The sequence below is a fragment of the Gracilinanus agilis genome, chromosome 2 (assembly GCF_016433145.1).
Source record: "Gracilinanus agilis isolate LMUSP501 chromosome 2, AgileGrace, whole genome shotgun sequence".
Lineage (NCBI taxonomy): Eukaryota > Metazoa > Chordata > Mammalia > Didelphimorphia > Didelphidae > Gracilinanus > Gracilinanus agilis.
This window is the reverse complement of record NC_058131.1, coordinates 78,070,995-78,090,702: the sequence shown is the minus strand read 5'-3', so window position 1 is coordinate 78,090,702 and position 19,708 is coordinate 78,070,995. Positions and strand designations below refer to the sequence as shown.

General features: G+C 36.9%; 1 protein-coding gene across 1 annotated transcript in view; it reads right to left on the bottom strand.

Annotated features, from left to right (window-relative positions):
• The window catches only part of ADAMTS18 (ADAM metallopeptidase with thrombospondin type 1 motif 18), a 193,955-nt gene that overhangs the window by 95,714 nt on the left and 78,533 nt on the right, over positions 1–19,708 (bottom strand). Inside the window, exons 8-9 of the mRNA XM_044659455.1 lie at positions 12,187–12,346; positions 9,009–9,114 (exon numbers count right to left, since the gene is read on the bottom strand). Of these exons, the coding sequence (XP_044515390.1) occupies positions 9,009–9,114; positions 12,187–12,346 (266 nt within the window). The remainder of the gene's footprint in view (positions 1–9,008; positions 9,115–12,186; positions 12,347–19,708) is intronic.

Here is a 19,708-nt window from a genome sequence, read left to right as displayed (position 1 = left end):
TTATGCTAATATAATTGGTTTCCTTCACAATCCTATTCTTTTTGCATTTAAAAACATTATTCTGAGAAGGGATCCACAAGCTTCACCAAACTGTGATACCAATAGTTTAATAAACCCTATAATCCCTGGACTAGATGATTTGTGTCAAAAGTCCCTTTCATTTCTAACATTCCATGTTCTATAGTGTAAGGTCCCTTTTTGATATAATTATAAACTTTAGAGTTACTCATAACCAACCAATCAAGTATTATTTAGTATTTAGTCTGTACCAGACACTATGCTAATTGCCGAGGATATAAATACAATGAATGGAACAATCCCTCCCACATTCAATATGTTCCAAGGGACCCAGCAAATTTTGCATAATATCTTGCATGTTCTATGGGTCTTTCCAGCTTGAATATACTGTGTTCCGTGTTCTAATAATTTACGTATGGAGCTGCTTTTTAGTTCTAAGAGTCTCTGTGAAGGCTTTTTACATAATGTTGGAAAAGTAAAAGAAATCAAATTTTTTCTACCATATTCATCTTAATTCAATAGACTCAAATCAAATACCTGATGCATGAAGACCACTCTATTTAGTCCTGAACAGAGGTTGAGGGGATGTGGCACAAACATGAAGTGTGATGGTTCTAGTACTCATGAAAAGTTTATATTTTATTACAGGAGATAATACATATACATATGTACTCCAAAAACTTAGAAGAAACCTATAATTTTATCCATGTAAGCATTCCCTTCACTGATGCCAATGATATCAATAACTTAGTAAAGAATCTTCATGAGTTACCATAAACAAAACAATCTTGGTACAGTGGATCAACCTTAAGGTGGTAAAGTTTAGCTAGGATGGTCCTTGGATAATAAACACAAATCTCTAGGGCACAATTTGAAGCCTTTCCAGCTTGAAAAAACCAAGAGTTTGTGTTACCTAGACATAACCTTTGAGAGCGTAGGGTCCCCTTTATACCACTATGAAGCATCATAGGAGGGCAAAATTGGAGGCACATTAATCATTGTAACAAAAATTGAAATGTGGTATAGTGTTGTCCAAAAATAAGGTATGAACCTAAAATGGGGATTTGAAAGATGTAATTAGGGAGAGATCAATAAATCTGAAAAATTACTACACAGAACTCTCAGGTTTGTACAGCTGAGACTAAGTGAAAGATGAAGATAGGTTTCATCCAAGTGGGAAAATGGGTTCTATATATTATACTAGGACTTATTATGAATATTCAACAACAAGAGTAAAAACAAATACCTTGTGTCTCCTATTTTCTATTGGGAAAGAGTAGTAGATGGGTATAGATAGATTTTCATAAATAATAATAAATCATATTTATATAACACTAATATATTCTGTTCCCTAAATGGCGTCCAGTGAATCCATAAAAACTAATTATATAATTAATTCCTTTACTACCCAAAAGATCTTGAAGCAGAGGCTAGATAACCCTTTGTTAGGGATATTTGAGGTGAAACTCATGATCAAGGTTGGAACTGGACTAAATAGATGGTATCTGAAAGTTCCTCCCAACTCTTTCAGGTTTCGATAGTTTTATTATCTTGCTTATTTTCACCATCACTCTGCAATATATCACTAATTTTACAAATGAAGAAACTGTGGATCACTTTGGTGTGCATCCTGTGAAATTCAGATGGGGAAAATATGGAACACAATGTAAAGATTTATAGATACTGTAGGAAATCTATAGAAAGGAGCTCAAGGACAGCATTCTATTGATTAATACATTCAAATTGGGTAACTAGTCATTCTGGAGACTTGGAGGAGTATTTGAGGTATCTTTCTGTACAAAAAAGTATAACTGATAATTCATTGATTTATCTAAATAAATAATAATAACCGGCATATGTTTATACGTTTTTTAAGATTTGCAAATAGCTGTACATACATAATCTCAGTTAACCCTAACAAGAACACTGTAAGGGAAGTACTACAAGCCTTATGATCATATTAAATTCATCTATCTACATAAAAATTCCAGAATGTCCAACCTGAGAGGATCTCACAGGTCATCTAATCAAACACTACCTAAGCAAGAATCCACAAATCCAAACTTCTCTCTTTCTAGTGATGCCACCACCATCCTTCTAATCAACAAGGTTTATGAACCATAATTTACCTCCAGTACCTCTTCTCTTCCCATGATAATCTAATCAACTGCCAAGCCTTACTGATTCTACCTCTATAGCATTCTTGCCACCATCCCCTACTCTCCAGTAAGAGGATCACTACCCCAGTATTCAGGTCCTTGTATTTTGCTGTAGTATGGTTCTAACCTTCTAAATGATCCCTTAGTTTCCTGTTCCTCTCTTTTCTAAACAATTCCCCATATAATTGCTGGAAATAATCTTCCCAAGATCAGACCATATCACTCCCTTATTCTAAAATCATCTGACTTTTTCTTGTCTCTAGGATAAAGTATAAATTCTTTAACTTGACATTTCAAATCCACTATTCTTGCTTTTACCTGCCTTATTTAACACCATGTTACAGAAAAATTAGATGAATTGTTGCCTGAATTCAACAATCTATATCCTACCTCCATGCATGGGCATGATTTATCTTCCATACCTGGGATATATTTCTTTCTCATTTCTATCTTTCAGATCTATCATCTCCTCTAGGAAGATCTGACTGATTTTTTAACCTTCAGGTTTTAATATTTCTCTCATTAATTTACTTTATATCATATTTATTTGCATAATGTGTGCTGTATTTACCTAGCAGATGTTTTATATACACACAAACCCTTGGTTAAATCTCCTTAAATATACAAACTTACTTTTTAATACATTATATACATTAGTAGACACCTAATAAGTGTTTGCTGAATAGAATCCTTGATAAGGGATCATCTAGGAGCATCTTTGTGGGGCAATGGTGATAGAGAACTATCAGGGCTCACTCTGAAAGAAGTCAATTCCACCCCATGGAATGGAGGATTTCATTTTAAGGATACTGGGTCCCACAAGGCACTTTGATATATGGCTTTTTGTACTGTTAATTGTTAAGCAGTTTTTCCTCATGTTGAACTGAATTCTGCCTCTCCATTTCTAACTTTTTAAAAAGTTTTTTCAAGCAGGACCAATGGAAACCTTGTACCACAGCCTACCTCCTATTTAATTTTGTCTGAGTTGTCAACACCTTCAAACTGTAGTATACTGTGACACAGAATGGTGCCATGGAAAGAGCTTTGAACATAGAGTCAAGAGAACTGGATTTAAGTCCTGATTCTTTCTTTCTGCATAACCCAGAACAAGTGATTTTCCTTACTCTAAGCTTTAGTTTTTAAAGATGGGATAATAATACTTATATCTTCTATATCACAGGGATGTTGAAAGATTTTTTTTAAGTCTATAAAGTGACAAAGGACAGGAGATGTTATTCTTCAAAAGTAAGAATTTTTTAAAAGTCCCCTCTCATATTCCTCAGAAAGAAGAAACTGTGGATAATGGTGGGGGTGGGGGTGGAGGTTCTTTACCACCACCTTTGTGAATCCCTCACAGGAGTGCTCCACACCATCACTATTGATACCCCCCCACACTCCAGTCCATCCTGTACTCAGATGTCAAAGGGATTTTTCTAAAGCACAGGACTGACCTTGCCAATCTATTCCTCAGATAAACTCTGGTGGCTCCCCATTACCTCCAAAGTAAAATATGAAAGCCTTTTTGACTTTGAAAGATCTTCATAATCTGGCCCTTTGCTGATTCTTTTCCAGTCTTACTCTCTCATTCTTCTCCAGGTTCCATTCCTCACTCTGCAGACTTCTTTCTCCATTCTACCAGAGCAATCTTTTCACTCTGGGACTCTGTTCCACTTCTAGGGCCATCTTACTCTAAAGGATCTTTTACCCTGAGGCTCCTTTCTCTGATTAATCAGTTGCTCCTCAAACCTACATTTTAAGGAAAGTACCCAGGCCAGCTATGTTCCCTTCTTCATTCATCTCTGAGATCCATTCCTGACTCTGGAGTTCTTCCTCTACCATTTCTTGATTCAGTTTCTTTCTCTCCCCTTTCCCAGCACTTGCTACATAAGAAACACTTCATAAATGTTTGTTGACTTGATTTCTTATACTTTACTCCCTTCCACATATTCTTTGATACAGTTACATTGGTCTTCTGGCTGTTCCTTTAACCAAGCACTCCATAGCTCTGGGCATTTTCACTGGCTGTCTTTCATGCCTAGAATGCTCCCTCCCAACCATTACCTCTGCCTCCTGGCTTCTCTGATTTCTTTCATGACTCAACTCAAATCTCATTTTTCGTTTGTTTTTTAAACCCTTGCCTTCTAGCTTAGAATTGGTACTTAGTATTGGTTCCAACACAGAACAGTGATGTGGGCTAGGCAACTGGGGTTAAGTGACTTGCCCAGGGTCACACAGTTAAGATGCATCAGAAGCCAAATTTTACTTCTAACTGGCCCTCTATTCACTCAGCCACGAAGCTGCCCCTTAATCCTATCTTTTGTAAAAAGCCTATCTTCTTCTCCTTTAATAATAGTACTTTGCATCTAAAATTATCTCCAATTTATCATGTATAGATCTTATTTATACACAGGTGTTTGCATGTTGTCTCCCTCTTTTAAATATAAGCCCCTTGCTATGAGAAAGAAAACTAGCCACATTCAGAGGAAGAACTGTGGGAGTAGAAACACAGAAGAAAAACAACTGCTTGAACACATGGGTTGATGGGGATGTAGACACTAAACAATAACTCTAGTCCAAATATCAATAATATGGAATTAGGTCTTAAACAATGATGCATGTAAAAACCAGTGGAATTGTGCCTTGGCTAAGGGGAGTTAGTGGGGCTTAGGGGAGAGGGAAAGAACATGAAATATGTAACTATGGGAAAATATTAAAAATTAAAATTAAAAAATAAAATAAAATAAAATAAAATACAAGCCACTTGAGAGCAAGGACTATATTTCTGCTTTTCTTTATATCTGCAGTGCTTCACATGGTGCCTGGCTTATAGTAATCACTTAATAACTATTTATTGACAAACCAATTGGCTGACACAGATCACAGTCCCTCCACACCTTAGGATCCAGACTTTGTGAAATAATTCATCCCATGATGGTCAACACTCTAATAATGAGCCCCTCCACATTTAGCTGGCCTGAACTGGACATCAAATGACAGATACATTGTCCAAAAGCCAGCCCCATACTTGAGGTTTTTCTACCTGTCGCAGGACCTGTCAGAACTTGTACTGCACTGACACAGCCTTCCAGATCCCAGGCTCACATTCACCCAACAAAGAGACTATGGAAGATGATGGCAACATATTGACTTCGCAGTGGGCAAAACCTAAGCAGGCATCATGCTATTCTTTCTCCTAACTTGTGGTTTCGAGAATGGGCCTCTTTAATTGAAGTTAGTTAAAGGCCGTTTACATGCAGCATCTTGGCCTCTCAAGGACTTCATTTATTGCTGTACCCAAAGGTCATTGTCACAAGGGGTACTTTATTACTTCAGTTTTTCTTTACATGGGTAGAGTTAAAAGGTGAGTAAAAAGTATTGGATTTGGAATTACAGAATCTGGACTTAAATTCTAATTTTATCACTAGCTATCTGCATGACCCTAGACAAATTTCTTCTCTTGGCCTCAATTTGTAATATTCAAGAATTGGACTAGATAATCTCTAAGGTTCTTTCCAGCTCTAGATGTTGTGACTCCCTACCTTTGTAGGATGAGAGGGAGATGCATGGACAAAATAGCTCATATGTAGAGAGGGCTGGGAGATCCCTGGATAAAAGACTAGAAAAATGCAAAATATCCTTCTGAGTATGAGAAAGGTCACAATTTTGATTTCCTGCAGAGAGATGTGTCAGTGCTGTGGTCTCTAAGCAAATTTTAGCATGAAAGTAGGATTTGTGGTTTATGAAAAAAATGAACATTTTTTTGCTAGAAATTAAACTGATGCTTTAAAAAATATATGGTTAGCAGTCTCAGGGGCTCAGTTTCCACTTTGGTACAATAATGAGGCTGGACTAGATGGTCTCTAAGGGCCATTCCTGCACCAATTTCCTATATTCTAAAGTTCCTTTCAACTTTAACAGTTTATGAATCTTGTTTTTATTCAGCTATGTGATTTCATCTAGGCAAGGAGCTCCACGTGAGGAATTTACTCTATCAGTGTAGACCAGCACTTTCTTTGTAATTTATAGCCTTAGAGAGTTGTCTGGAGGCCATAAGAGGTTAAGTAATCTGTCCAGAGTTATATAGATCATATGTGTTCAAGGCAAGACTGGAACCCAGGGCACTCTGACTATACGGCCAATTTTCTATCCACTACAGTATACTGTTGTACTATTATATAGTCTACTTATGAGTCTGGGTAGAACAAAAAAAAATGAACTTATTCTCAAGTATTTCACCTCTCCCCTTCCTTATAAAATCCCTAACAATCTATAAACATTTTTTCATATCTAAGTATCCATGATATTAAAGCTCTTTTTTTCTGTAGCCATAATTCTAACAATGGTAAAGGGAACCTTAAGGAACATCTGGTACAACCATCTTAATCACAAATGATAATAACAAAATTTATATCTAGTTTTAAAGTTTTCAAAACACTTCACAAACATTATCTCATTTGACCTCCAAAACAACCTCATGAGGCATGTACTACTGGTATTTTTATCCCTGGTTTATAGATGAGGAAGTTCACAGAGCCTGAGTTATAAGCCTAAGGTTACAGAGTAAAAAAGGATCAGCAGTGTTTGCTAATACCATGTTGACTCTACATCCCCTTCCTGATATTCCCAACAAGCAGTCATCTAGCCTCTACCAAAGGTCACCTAACCTCCAGTGCCAGAGAATTCACCACCTCCTGAGGTAGTCTACTTCTTTGTGTCCATGACCAAGGATTTGTAGGGATTTGCTGGCTATCACTTGGGAGCTTGAAGATAAAAATCTGTTGATAGGAATTGAAAAACTCATATCAAATATTATTACAGTAGTCACTATATGCTCATTCCCTATGAGAATGAGAAAAGATAGGTGGATGGCTCAAATGTAAACCTGAGGTCCTTAAGATATTATGAGAATAACCATAAAAATAGCTTTAAGAACTTTGGCATATTGGACTGATGTTTTGAAGGAGCATAGGATCTGAATTCAAGATACCTGGTTTCAAATGGTTTCTGGTTTCTAGTTCAGTGACTACAGGCAAATCATTTGAATTTTTCAGTTCAATTCCATTCAGGAAGAATTTATAAAATTCCTCTTAAGTGCAAGGCACTGTGCTGGGCAGTAGGGATAAAACTGCAAAATTTAAACAATTCTTGTTTCAAGATTACATTCTGCTTTAACTTCCTGGGCTTATTTCCCCATCTGTAAATTGAGTATAACAAATACTTAAGCTACCTCTATCATAACCTGTTGTGGGGAAATCATAGAATTGCAGAATTTAAGGTCATAACAGATTTTAGTGGCTATCTATTTTAACTTTTACCTGAAATGTATTCCCACTATAATATAACCAGCAAATAGCCATCTCATAACTGATTGAGAAATCATTCCAGTGGGGAATAACCATTATCTTCTAAGACAGCCCATTCCATTTTTAGACAGCTTTAAGTTTTGGAAGTTTTTTCCCTGACATCCAATCTAAAATGTCTTTGTGCCTTCTATCCATTGTTTCTAGTTTTTCCTTCGGGGCCAAACAAAACGAGTCTAAATTCTCTTCCACATGAAAGCCTTTCCAAAAACTGAGCTCAGTCATCATATTCTGAAAACCTTGAAATGCTATCAAATATAAATGTTATTATTAAGATAATAAATCACAGGACCAGAAGAGACCTCAGAAGGTTACCTTGGGTCCAACCCTGAACTAAACAGGAATCCTTGACAATCGAGTATCCAAACTCTGAATGCCATTTTTTTATTGACAGAGAACTAACTCAAATATCTGGGTCTGAGTTTCCTCCTTCAATGCTAATTCAATACAATAAAATAAGCATTTATTAAGCACTTACTATGTGCAAAGTATGGTACAAGATATAGCAGATATAAAGACTGGAGAGATGAAGTTGTGTCCTACTCTTTGTGATCCGATGGCCATGGCTATCTATGGGGTTTTCTTGGTAAGGATACTGGAGTGGTTTACATTTCCTTCTCCAGTGGATCTGAAAAATCTTCTTGTCAGGGAATCAGAGGTTCAGTGACTTACCCAGGGTCACACAACTAGGAAATGTCCAAGGAATGCCTCCTAGGAATACAGAGGTTAAGTGAGCTGCCAAAGGTCACATGGCTAGGAAGCATCTGAGACTGGATTTGAACTCAGGTCTTCCTAACTTCAGGCCCAGTGCCTTCTAACAGAAATATTGAATGGAAAAGGATGTGTAAACACAAAAGCACCCTGGAAATTGGAACTATCATTATCTACTGTTTTCAAAGCAATGTATACAGATGTGGAAATGAGGGAAGCTTCATACCTAATGATGACTTAAAAATATAGGTCTGTACAGGTCACTGTCTTATTCAAGAAACCCCATTGTCTCCTCTTACCTCTGGTATAAGATGCAATATTCCTCCCATACCACACCTTTGGCTTTTAAATCCCTTCACAAATAGGCTCCAGCTTTATTTCATTTTACTCTCCTTGGCACACTCCACACTTTAGACAAACTCCAGTGTGCTATTCCCTATAGATAATATTCCAATGTTCATTCCCGCTTTCATGCCTGGAATCATCTCCTACCTCACAGAATGTCTAGTTTCCTTCAGTGTTCAAGTGTCATGATCCTCCCAGGTGCTAGTGCCCTTCCCATGACATTTCTTTATTTTATCCTTATTTTTCTGTATATATAGTTTTCCCACAATGGTATATAAGTCCTTTGAGGGTGGTGATGTTCATTTTTGTCTTTGTATACCCAGCAGCTGGTACAGAGACTGGCACATAGTCTGCACTTCAATGCTTGTTGAATAGATGAATGAACCAATGAAGGATGACTCAAAGTATCACTTACTTGTGGCCTGACTCATGAGCTATGGTGAACGCCAGACCAAGCCCTGTGTCTTCATTAATGGTACAACTTCGATACTTGCTGCACATTCCACTGATTGGAGCAAAACCTACAGGAAACACCAAATCCAGATGTTATTCTAATTTGCGATGTATCGTCTAAGTATGAGTTCTTTTCTTATGCCCTAAGGATGCAGGGCGGGGTTGGTTGTGTAAGACTGTGTTTAGCTCCCTTTTCTATAACTAATGCTGGCCCAAATTTAAACAGTATGAAACCTGTACTCCTCCATTCAAGCTTCCTGATGCTTCTTCTGGGCATAGAGAGTTTCCTTCAGTCAGTTTCTGAAGGTCATGCCATCAGAGCACATGCTTCTGACAGGTGCTAACTAGCTGAAAAGGTATCAAATAGGGCCTCAGGTACTGATGATTCAATTCAATCCAACAAGCATTTAGTAAACACCTATTATAGGTCAACTGTGCACTGGGGATACAGAACCAAAAAATTAAAATACTCTCCACTCTTAAAGAGCTGATATTCTATTGGGAAGATGCCATACATACATGGAGATAAGTAAACACATAATATACACAAAGAAAAGAATATATGTCCATTTACAAGAATTACCTCCACATAGATTTGTTAAAGAAATTCTAACAAATGGATTTTTCTAGACTCATTCTCTTCTCTGAGCTCCATTCTCTCATTTCTATTTGCTTGCTGGACATTTCCACCTGGATGTCCCACTAGCCTCTTTAACTCAAGGTATACAATATACAGCTCATCATCTCCCACCCAAAATGTATCCCTCCTCTAAACTTACCTATTTCTGCTTAAGTGAACATTATCTTTCCAGTCATCCAGACATTAAACCAGAATCATCTTTGAATCCTCTATTTTCTTTATGCTCCATATCTCATCAATTGCCAAGTCCTGTCATTGCTATTGCCACAAAATTTCTCCCATCATTTCCTTCTCTATTCTTACACTGACACTACTCTAGTTCAAGCTTTCATCATCTTTCATTTGCATTACTTTACAAACCCACTAAATGGTTTCTCTGTCTCCAATATCTCTACTCTCTCATTCTTTCTTTGTTGTTGTTTTGTTTTGCATTGTATACTTTTTTACATTTTTAATTGAGTTTTTGTTTTTTTTGTTTTATTCAGTCCCTTCCTCTCCTCCCTACACCATAGAAGGCATCATCTGGCAAATAGATACATATTTTTTATGTCTTTCCTGCTTCCACTTCTCAGTTCATTCCGAGAATGAATTCTGAGAATTCACAAGTTACTCTTCAAATATTAAATTTGTAGTTTTATTTAAGTTTTCTTGGTTCTATTCATTCTATAATATATAAAATATAAATATTTTAAATTCATTCTATAGTTTTTCCCAAGTTAAAAAATTAATCTGCTCGTCATTTCTTACATTGCAGTAGTACATCTTCCTTCTGCTCCATATCTAATCAATTGCCAAGTCCTGTCATTGCTACCTCCACAGAATATTTTCTTACACTGACACTATCGTAGTTCAGGCTTTGATCAACTTTCACCTGCATTATTGTACCAGCCCTATTAAATGATCGCTCTGCCTCTGGTATCTCTCCTTTCCAATTCATTCTTTGCAGAGCTGTCAAAATAATCTTCCCAAGATGCATGTCACTCTCATGTTCAAAAATCTTCAGGGGTTTCCTGTTGTTTCTAGGAAAAACTACAAACAATCTGGGTATTTAAGACCCTTTACAATATGGTATTTGTCTAGTCTAATGTCACATGTCTCCACCTCAGGAGGTCTGAACTCCAACCAAACTGGATTCTTAGTTGTACCTGCCCTTTCCTACTTCTGTGGATCTCCCCAAAGGAACAAAATCCCCACTTCACTTCAGGTTCAACTTGGGTGCCATCTTCTTCCTCATGAGGTTTTCACTGATCTTTCAGCTAAAAGCAATCTCTTCTCATATCTATTAGAATAAGATGTCTGGATCTCCCCTTTGACCACTCCCTCAGCCCCATCACTCCTTTATATCATTTATATCTGAGTATATGTTATATCCTACCAGTCCTATTCAAAAGTTTACAAGTTCCTCAAGGGCAGATGATGAGAGACAGATGGATAGATAGATATAAATATGGATGGATAGATAATAAATAAAATACAAAGATAGATGGATTGATGGATAGGGAGATCAATGATAGATAAATAGGAGGATAGGTATATGGATAAATAAGAGAGTGGAGGGAGCAGAATTTATTAAGAGATTGTTGCAAATGTTGTAGAAGGAATTCATGGATTGGACAAGATGATCTCATAGATCTCTTCTAATTCTGGGATTGTATAACTATGTGGTTCACTCCTGATCCATCAGTTAGAATAGCAGTTTTCAACTTCCAACTTCAGGATAATTATTGGTCTACATAAGGTCACTATTCATCTAATGCTTTCTGTCCACTGGGACCTAAAAGGTTCAGTCTGGTCCTCTCATCTCATTTTATGGCCAATGGCAGTAAAAGGAAATCTCTGTTCTTTTAGAGATAATAAGTGATTAGGTATTAAAATTATTTTAAGTTATAATAATGTGGCTTAAGTGATCTCAAAGTCTCTTAAGTTGATAACAATTCATATTTTTAATTCATATTTCTATAGCACTTTAGATCTAATAGGGAATTTTCCTCAACCTTTTCTGCTATATAATAAAAGTGTAAGTATGCCCGTTTTATAGATGAGAAAACTGAGGCTTAAGAAGTGAAGAGAACAGTTGTGCATAATTTTACAGACGCAGAAACAAAGTAAAATGTTAAGAGTTTTTTATAGAGTCATCCATTATCTGAGGCAAAATTAGGATTCAGGTCTTTCTGAACCTGGTCCAGTGCTCTATCACTATACCACCATAAATGACAAGACATTTTAAAGTTTCCTAATTGCTTTCTTCACAATAACACAGTGAGAAAAACAGTGCAAATGTTTATTATTCCTGTTTTACAGATGAGGAAACAGGTTTGGAGAAGCCAAGAAACTTGCCCAAAGTCATACTCCTACCAACAGGTAATACTCATATTCAAATCCAACTCATTTGGCTCCTAGTACAGGGCACTTTTCACTATATCACACTCCTAGTTGTTATTGAAAAGAAAAAAGTCTGACCAATATTGAAATTTTTGTGAGACAGTTTTTGGTACTATACCTAAAGTGTCACATGGCTCATTCTTCCAGGAACAGATATCCAGTCCTGTTAGTAAAATAGCATGATCATGCCTCTTGTTGTTTTTCCCGATGAGAGCAGACTGCCACTGACAGAAGCTATTCAGAGATTGATCTGCATGGTGATTGATCAGTAATCCACCCTATGAGGAACCCACACAAATTAAAAATATTAATAAGCAACAAATTATTGTAAACAGCTGAAACTTGACCTATATCAATTCAGAAGAAGAAAAGTAAAAACAAGGTCACTCTCTTGCGGCAAGATCTTGGTTGGAAGACATGGACATTCAGTATAGAATGCAGCAGGAGCTAGAGAAGGTATTGGAGTGAACTGTCAAGGCTGGAAGAAGGAGCTTAATAGCTGTGATCCAGCTAACTGTCTGTAACCTGAAACCTTTGGAGATGTGAACATTGAGCAAGTGCCTAGGCTGAGGAAAGATTAAGCCACTGCAATTGCATGAACCAATTGCAGAGTGCCTTTCTCCTTAGTCTTGTGGATTTTACTAGCTGACCAAGGATTTGTTCCAGTTACCTTATCATCAAGGGTTCAACTTGGATCAGTCTCCAGAGCCCCTTAGCAGCCTCTCCTGTTCCAGCCAGATTGCTAGCTGCCTGTGCATTTCTACATATCTATCTTATAAATTTGCCTATAACAATACCAACATCAAAATGTCCTGAAGAATTTAACCAAGAAACCATGCTAATAGTGGACCACTGTCACTGAATAATTAGTTGCTCACAATCATTCAAATATAAAAAATTAAGCACAAAATTTTAATGGACATTACAATAACAAATACTCAATCTTTAAACTACTTGAAATGAAAAATCTCCAAAATATAGAGACCTACAGGATAGCAGGTTTGATCACCATCATGTGGAAATAGGATTAGGTACATCTCATCCTTCTTGACCTGTCTGCTATTAGAGTTGTACGGAGGATGCTTTAAATGAGCCTTCAGAGGATGATCTCCATTCTAATATTTTCACTAAGCCACAAAGAGTTATTTTATAGACTTGTATGGTAGTCTATAGAACATTAAATAGAAAAAAAGAATAATAGTAGAATAACAATTTATAGTAGGACTATTTCTATTTGAATCCCAAAGAAAAAGGTAAATGATGATGATGGTGGTGGTTACAACAATGATGGTGATGATGACACAAATACTGAAGTATTCATAAGAGTGATTCAGGATCAAGTTATTACAATCAGAAGGTATAGAATGTTATCCTTAAGGAGCTCAAATATATAGATTAATCTAGATCATATAATATTTTATGGAAACTATGCAACAAGTCATAGTGGCATATACAGTTTTTTTTTAAAAACCCTTACCTTCCATCTTGGAGTCAATACTGTGTATTGGCTCCAAGGCAGAAGAGTGGTAAGGGCTAGGCAATGGGGGTCAAGTGACTTGCCCAGGGCCACACAGCTGGGAAGTGTCTGAGGTCAGATTTGAACCTAGGACCTCCCGTCTCTAGGCCTGGCTCTCAATCCATTGAGCTACCCAGCTGCCCCCCCACCCCCGGGATATACAGTTTTAATATCTACCAAATACTTTTAAAACGAAATAACCAGGTGGCTAGAATTATATACCAGAATTTCAGTATCCTTTGTAAACTAATCTGTACACTACAAATTCAAACCCAAAAATATCCTTGGGAATTTAGCAAATAAACTATAATGGAATGAGTATATCATGACAGAGAGAATTATTGCTCAAAATGACCAGAACATAATATTAATTCATAAAAATTTAAACATTTTTAGAACATTTAAAGAGATTATCATCATACTGACTACTCTAATCTCCAAACTACATGGAATGAAAAGCTTTCAAAAAACAATCTACATTAACCTCTAAAGTGGGGCCTCCTTAAAGATAACCGTTCTGCAGATTAAAAACATGTTTAAATGAGATGAGGTATATAACATCCCCTTCTTATTATTTACTACTAGAGTTGTCCTAAAGATGTGGCCAGGGAATTTACAAAAGCTAAGATCACATCCTAATACTTTGAATTTAATTACAAAAAGTCAGTCTTATCCACCACAATAGATTATTTCTATCTGAACCTCATCAGAAAAAGGTGAGAACAAGATATCTTATGATGATGATGATGACAACTGACAATTCTATATTGAGTTTTGCAAAGTGCTTTACATTGTGAAGGTGGAATTTTACTGGGGTGAAGCAGAACCCCAAGAAAGCAAGATCAGTTGAAGACCATTGGAACTAAAGAGTATAAAAGGGGGAACACCTCAACCAAGAGAAGTTGGTTTTGGGGAGCTGGAAGGAGAAGGAGGTGAAAACCTTGCAACTCCTGGATCAAGACTGCTCAAAGCCTTGTTTGTCCCAGGCAAACAGTTCCTGTGGCCATCTTTGGATTCCTGCCAAGACTGTCCCTGCTTTATCAACAGCTGAGAGATTTAGAGACTCATTTTGAGAGCCTGACTCTCTACTACAGATATCATCATTTGTCCCCTTTCAATAACCCTTTAGTGATCTTTAATTTACCTTGGGACAGTTAGAAACAAGGATTTTAGTGGGGAGGGGGAGAGAAACTCAGTTTGGGGCAATTTGTCCTGACTGTGCCAGGGACTCCTTAGGCACCAATGGATAAATCATAGTTGTTTCCTATGCCCTCTTCCCTTCTGTTATTCATCCCTTCCCTCACATCAATCCTACTATTAAATACATATTACAAAGTCAGATAACATTCTGGTCCATCTAGTAAAGTATCAAAGAAGAGAACAAGCCTGCTGTCTTAACTGAGAAGATTCCTCCATCTTGCCAACTGAATTTCAGTTTGAAACAGGGAGGTGCTCTGACAGACTGACAAGAGATACCTCCACCAACAGGGCATTACATCCTCTTTCTATTACTGGGCAGCAGGAGTGAATCCACTCGCCCTTTTAAGGAAGCCATCAACTAAAAGTCCCTTAAGTAATCAGGAGGCTTCAGTGGTGACTTCAGAGGGAATTTCATTCTGACCTTCTCTCTCTCTGACCCATCCCCTCACTGAAGCAGGTTCCTTTTTACAACTGGTGAGTCAGTTAGGAGACTGAACCCAAACATCAACTGAACAGCCATTACAGCAGTCCTTGAGAGAAGCTATAGGGTAGCAATTTTTACAACAGAATTGACATACAGTACCACCAGGGGGACAGATTCAAAAGATCATACAGTGAATAGACATATAAGAAGATGGATTTTTCAGTGGGAAGGATTACATTCATTAGCTGCTCACTGTTACTGCACAGTTTATGAAATAGAGTATATAATCTTTGGATGGTGATAAAACCCCAATATTTTCTTGAACTATTAAGACTATGTGATACATGCAAGTGGTTAAGATTAGCCTGGAAGAAGTTTTTGCCTTCATCCTTACATGTGGAGCTGTTATTCTATCAATGTTGCAGTTATATTGGTCCCTCAGAAAACTAGTTAAACATATCTTTAACCATGGAGATGAGAGTACTGCTTTGATCAAAGCCCTGAAGAAACAGATTGAGGATTTAATAGAGATTAACAAACAGCTCAGAGAGGGCAAAGATAAAGGAACACAGAACATCATGCAAGTGGAATTAGTGGAGGGATAAAGTCAAGGCAAAGATAAATCCAAGAGCAAGCAAGAAACAGCACAGGTGGCTGAGGCAGCAGTCCCTATTTTGCCAATATGTGACCAAACTGTGGTCCAGCCTGATGCTGGAGGTCTCCATGTCAAAAGCCACAAACCATTCTCAAATGGGGACCTTGACATCCTGAAGAAGAGATTCCCAGATTTCTATTTATACCCATATAAGGAAATAAAGAAATAACGGATAGTGGTCAGGCTTTATGATCCCATATTCAAAGACATTGAAATTCTTTTGTCTGATTTACTTACCACCAGTGAAGAGGCCCAGTTCATTGTAGAGACTAGGAGCAACCCTAACCTAGCCTCTTGGCCTCAGGAGTATGAGGACCTGGAGTTATCATTGCATGGCAATATGGCATTCTTGTGATGTTGCAGGGAAGACATCACAGAAGGAATGAAAATCCATGCAAAGCATCCTGATAGCTGGGGGCATTTTGAGAATTTAAGGCACAGAGAAAATGAACATCCTAGCATGTTTTTAGATAGGCTGGTTGAAGCTGGGGACAATATCTTCGGGTTCCAGGACATGTCTGAGAACAACCTGCAGCATGTCAGATACCAGTTTATCAAAGGCAGTGCACTCCCATTTCAGACCTATTTCAAATTACATTGCCCAGGGTGGGAATCTCTAGCTTTGGAAGATCTTAGGAAAACAACATCCTACATTCATGCCTCACCTGAGAGAGAACCAAAACCCACGAAGAACACTGATAAGGAGAAGGATAACATAATAGCTGATCTCAAAAAGCAACTTAAGGAAGCTAAAACAACTTTAAAACCAAAGGAAATCGAGGAAATTGGTAACTCTGGAGGAAGTAGTTTCAGTTGAAGATCGGAAGTCTGGTTGTACAGTTAAGAAGAGGAGAGGAAAGGATATTGATAGTAGATGGCTTTCTCAATGACTTCAGCTACAAAAAGAAGGCAAAATATGGAACAACAGCTAGTTTGGATGAATGGATCAAATGAAAAGTTTTAGAGGATGAAGAAGATATGGGAATGTTACAGACAGTAGGAAAGAACTCAACAGAAAGGGAGAGATTAAAGAGATTGGTGAGAGTGGGAATGACAGAGGGACCAAGCTATGAAAGAAGAGAGGACAGAATAGGATCGCTTGTGCATATGTAGTGGTTTTTGTTGGAAGAAGAAAAGCCACCTCTTTATATGAGATTGGGGGGAGGGTAGAGGAGATAGTAAGTGAAAGCATATCTAAATTATATGAGATGAGCATAAGGGAGGAAAAGGGAACTCTCAGCGAATGGTTTCAACTTTTCAGTGAAATAGAAGACATGGTTCTCAGCTGAGAATTTAGAGGGAAGGGGAGGAGCCATAGGAGATTTGAAAAGGGATGAAAAGTTTTGGAAAAATACTATAGTGAGTAAAAATTGGTTAAGGATATATAAAAGGATTGCCTCAAAATCTCAAAATCAGCATTAAAAAAGGAACCCATCTTTCCACCTAAATTCATATTTCTTCCAAACTTCTGTTTCTGTCAAGGATATGACTAATCTTCTAGTCTCTCAGGTTCACAACCTCCATATTACCCACCCTCACTACACATGTCCACTCAGTGCCTAAAGCTTTTCATGCCTACCTCTACAACAAATCTCACATCTGATCTCTGTTATGTATTTAGTCACCACCTTACTTCACCATCTTATTATCTCTCTCACTTTACCTATTGCAATTAGCTAAGTTAGTGTCCCTGCCACAAATCTCTCTTCTTTCCAATTCATCCTCCAAACAACTGCCAAAGTAATTTTTCCTAAAGGACATATCTGACCATTGAATTCATACTCAATAAATTGACTCCCTATTGATTTTAAGATAAAATAGAAATTATTCTGTTTACTTACCTTTTACACATTGCTCTTTACTCACTCTGTGATCTAAGCAATCTAACCTTCTTATTGTTCCTTACACACAGAACCCAAATCTCTATGCTTTTGCATTGGTCCCATGACATGGCTGGAAGGCATCTCCTCCTCCCTGCCATTTCTTAGAATCCCTTATTTCACTCAAACCTAAACCCAAGTAACACCTTCTACATAAAGCCTTTCCTGATCCCCTCAACTCCTAGGGCTTTCCTTCCCAAAATTATCTTCTGTTTATTTTTAACATATACTGCATATGCATATACATTACATATACATATATGTACACAGACATATACACATATTGTTTCACATAATAGAATGCAATCTCCTTGAGGGGAAGAACTATTTCATTTTTGTTTTCATAAGGTAAGTGGTAGATGCTTAATAAATGTTGTTGGATGATTAAATATACATCCTCTAGATTTTATCAAAGCATTTGGCAAAATCTCTCAAGCTATTCTTATGGACAAAATGGAGAAAAGTGGATTATTGATAGTGTAATTAAGTTGATTCAGGGACTAGTTGAAAGGTTGAGAGTAGTCAGGAATGGTTTTTCCTATCAACTTGGAAGGAGGTCTCCAGTAGAGTACTCCAAAGATCTATGCTTGACCCTGTGCTATTTAACATTTTTATCAATAATCTAGAGAAAGGCTTGGAAGGTATGCTTCTCAGATTGGCAGATGATATAAAGCTAGAGGTGATAGATAACACAGTAGAGTCAGGATCCAAAAATAGTGATAAATTTAACCCTCATACTTAGATTAGAAAAAAACAAGGAAAGGTGTAGCTTAGATAGTAATTTATGTGAAAAAGATCCTGGGGTTTTAAAGGATCTCACACACAAATGAGTCCACAGTGTGGTAGGGCAATAAAAAGAATTGCTGGGCTCCAAAGAGAAAGGCATAGTAACCATGATGAGGGAGGTGATAATCCTACTATATTCTGCCCTGGTATGACCACTTCTGTACCATTATGTTCAGATCCAGGCAACATACAGGTGGAAGGACAATGATGAGCTCAGAGGAAATTGAATAGGACTTTGAAAATATTCTATATGTTAAAGAAAGAAGATTTTTAGCCTAAAGAAGAAGAGACTCAATAAGATATTCAGGGATTTCAAGTTGTCCCCATCTCAACTACTTTGAAAATATGGAGATGGAATATTGGATTCCAGGGGTGTGGGAAATCACATATAGTTATATACACAGACTTTCCTAGGATATTTATCCATTTCTGCTGATTTTCTTCCTCTTTTTCTTTTTTTTCTTAAAAAAAACCCTTTATTATATGGTCTGACTCTTTGGGAGGAGAATAGAGGAGTACAGAAAGAAATTTAGGAAATATAAAAAACAAAATATATGAATAAAAATAAAATATATGAATTTATTTAAAATAAAAAGAATTTCAAAGGCTATCATGTGAGAAAGGGTAACTAAAAACATACATGTTCTATTTGGCTTCAGAAAGAACTATAGGGCAATGGGTAGAAGTTAAAGGAAAGGCTTTGATACAAGGGGGAAGAGAATCAATATTTATCAATCAACTACTATGCCAGGCATTATGCTAAGTGCTTCAAATATACATAAAGAAATATATAAACATATATTAAATGTGCATAATCAATGTATGTGACATATATTAAGTATAAGATACATGGGGAAAACTTCCTAAAAGTTAAAACTGTCCAAAAGTAGAATGGGTTTTCTCAGGAAGAATGAATTCTTCTTCATTGAAAGTCTCTAAATAATCATTTTATAGGTATGTTGTAGAGAAATATAGATTAACTCTGAGGTTATGGTGGAAAATACCTCTAGGACCAGACCTTATTGACCATTGATATGTCCAAGCTTGTGGCCAAAACAGTTCAGGAAATGCTATGTGAAGCTGTTTGGTCTTACTGAAGAGTGTACAAGAATCTCATAACTATATATCATGAATATTTTCTTAAAAAAAGAAAACTAGAAAATACTGGATATAGAAGAC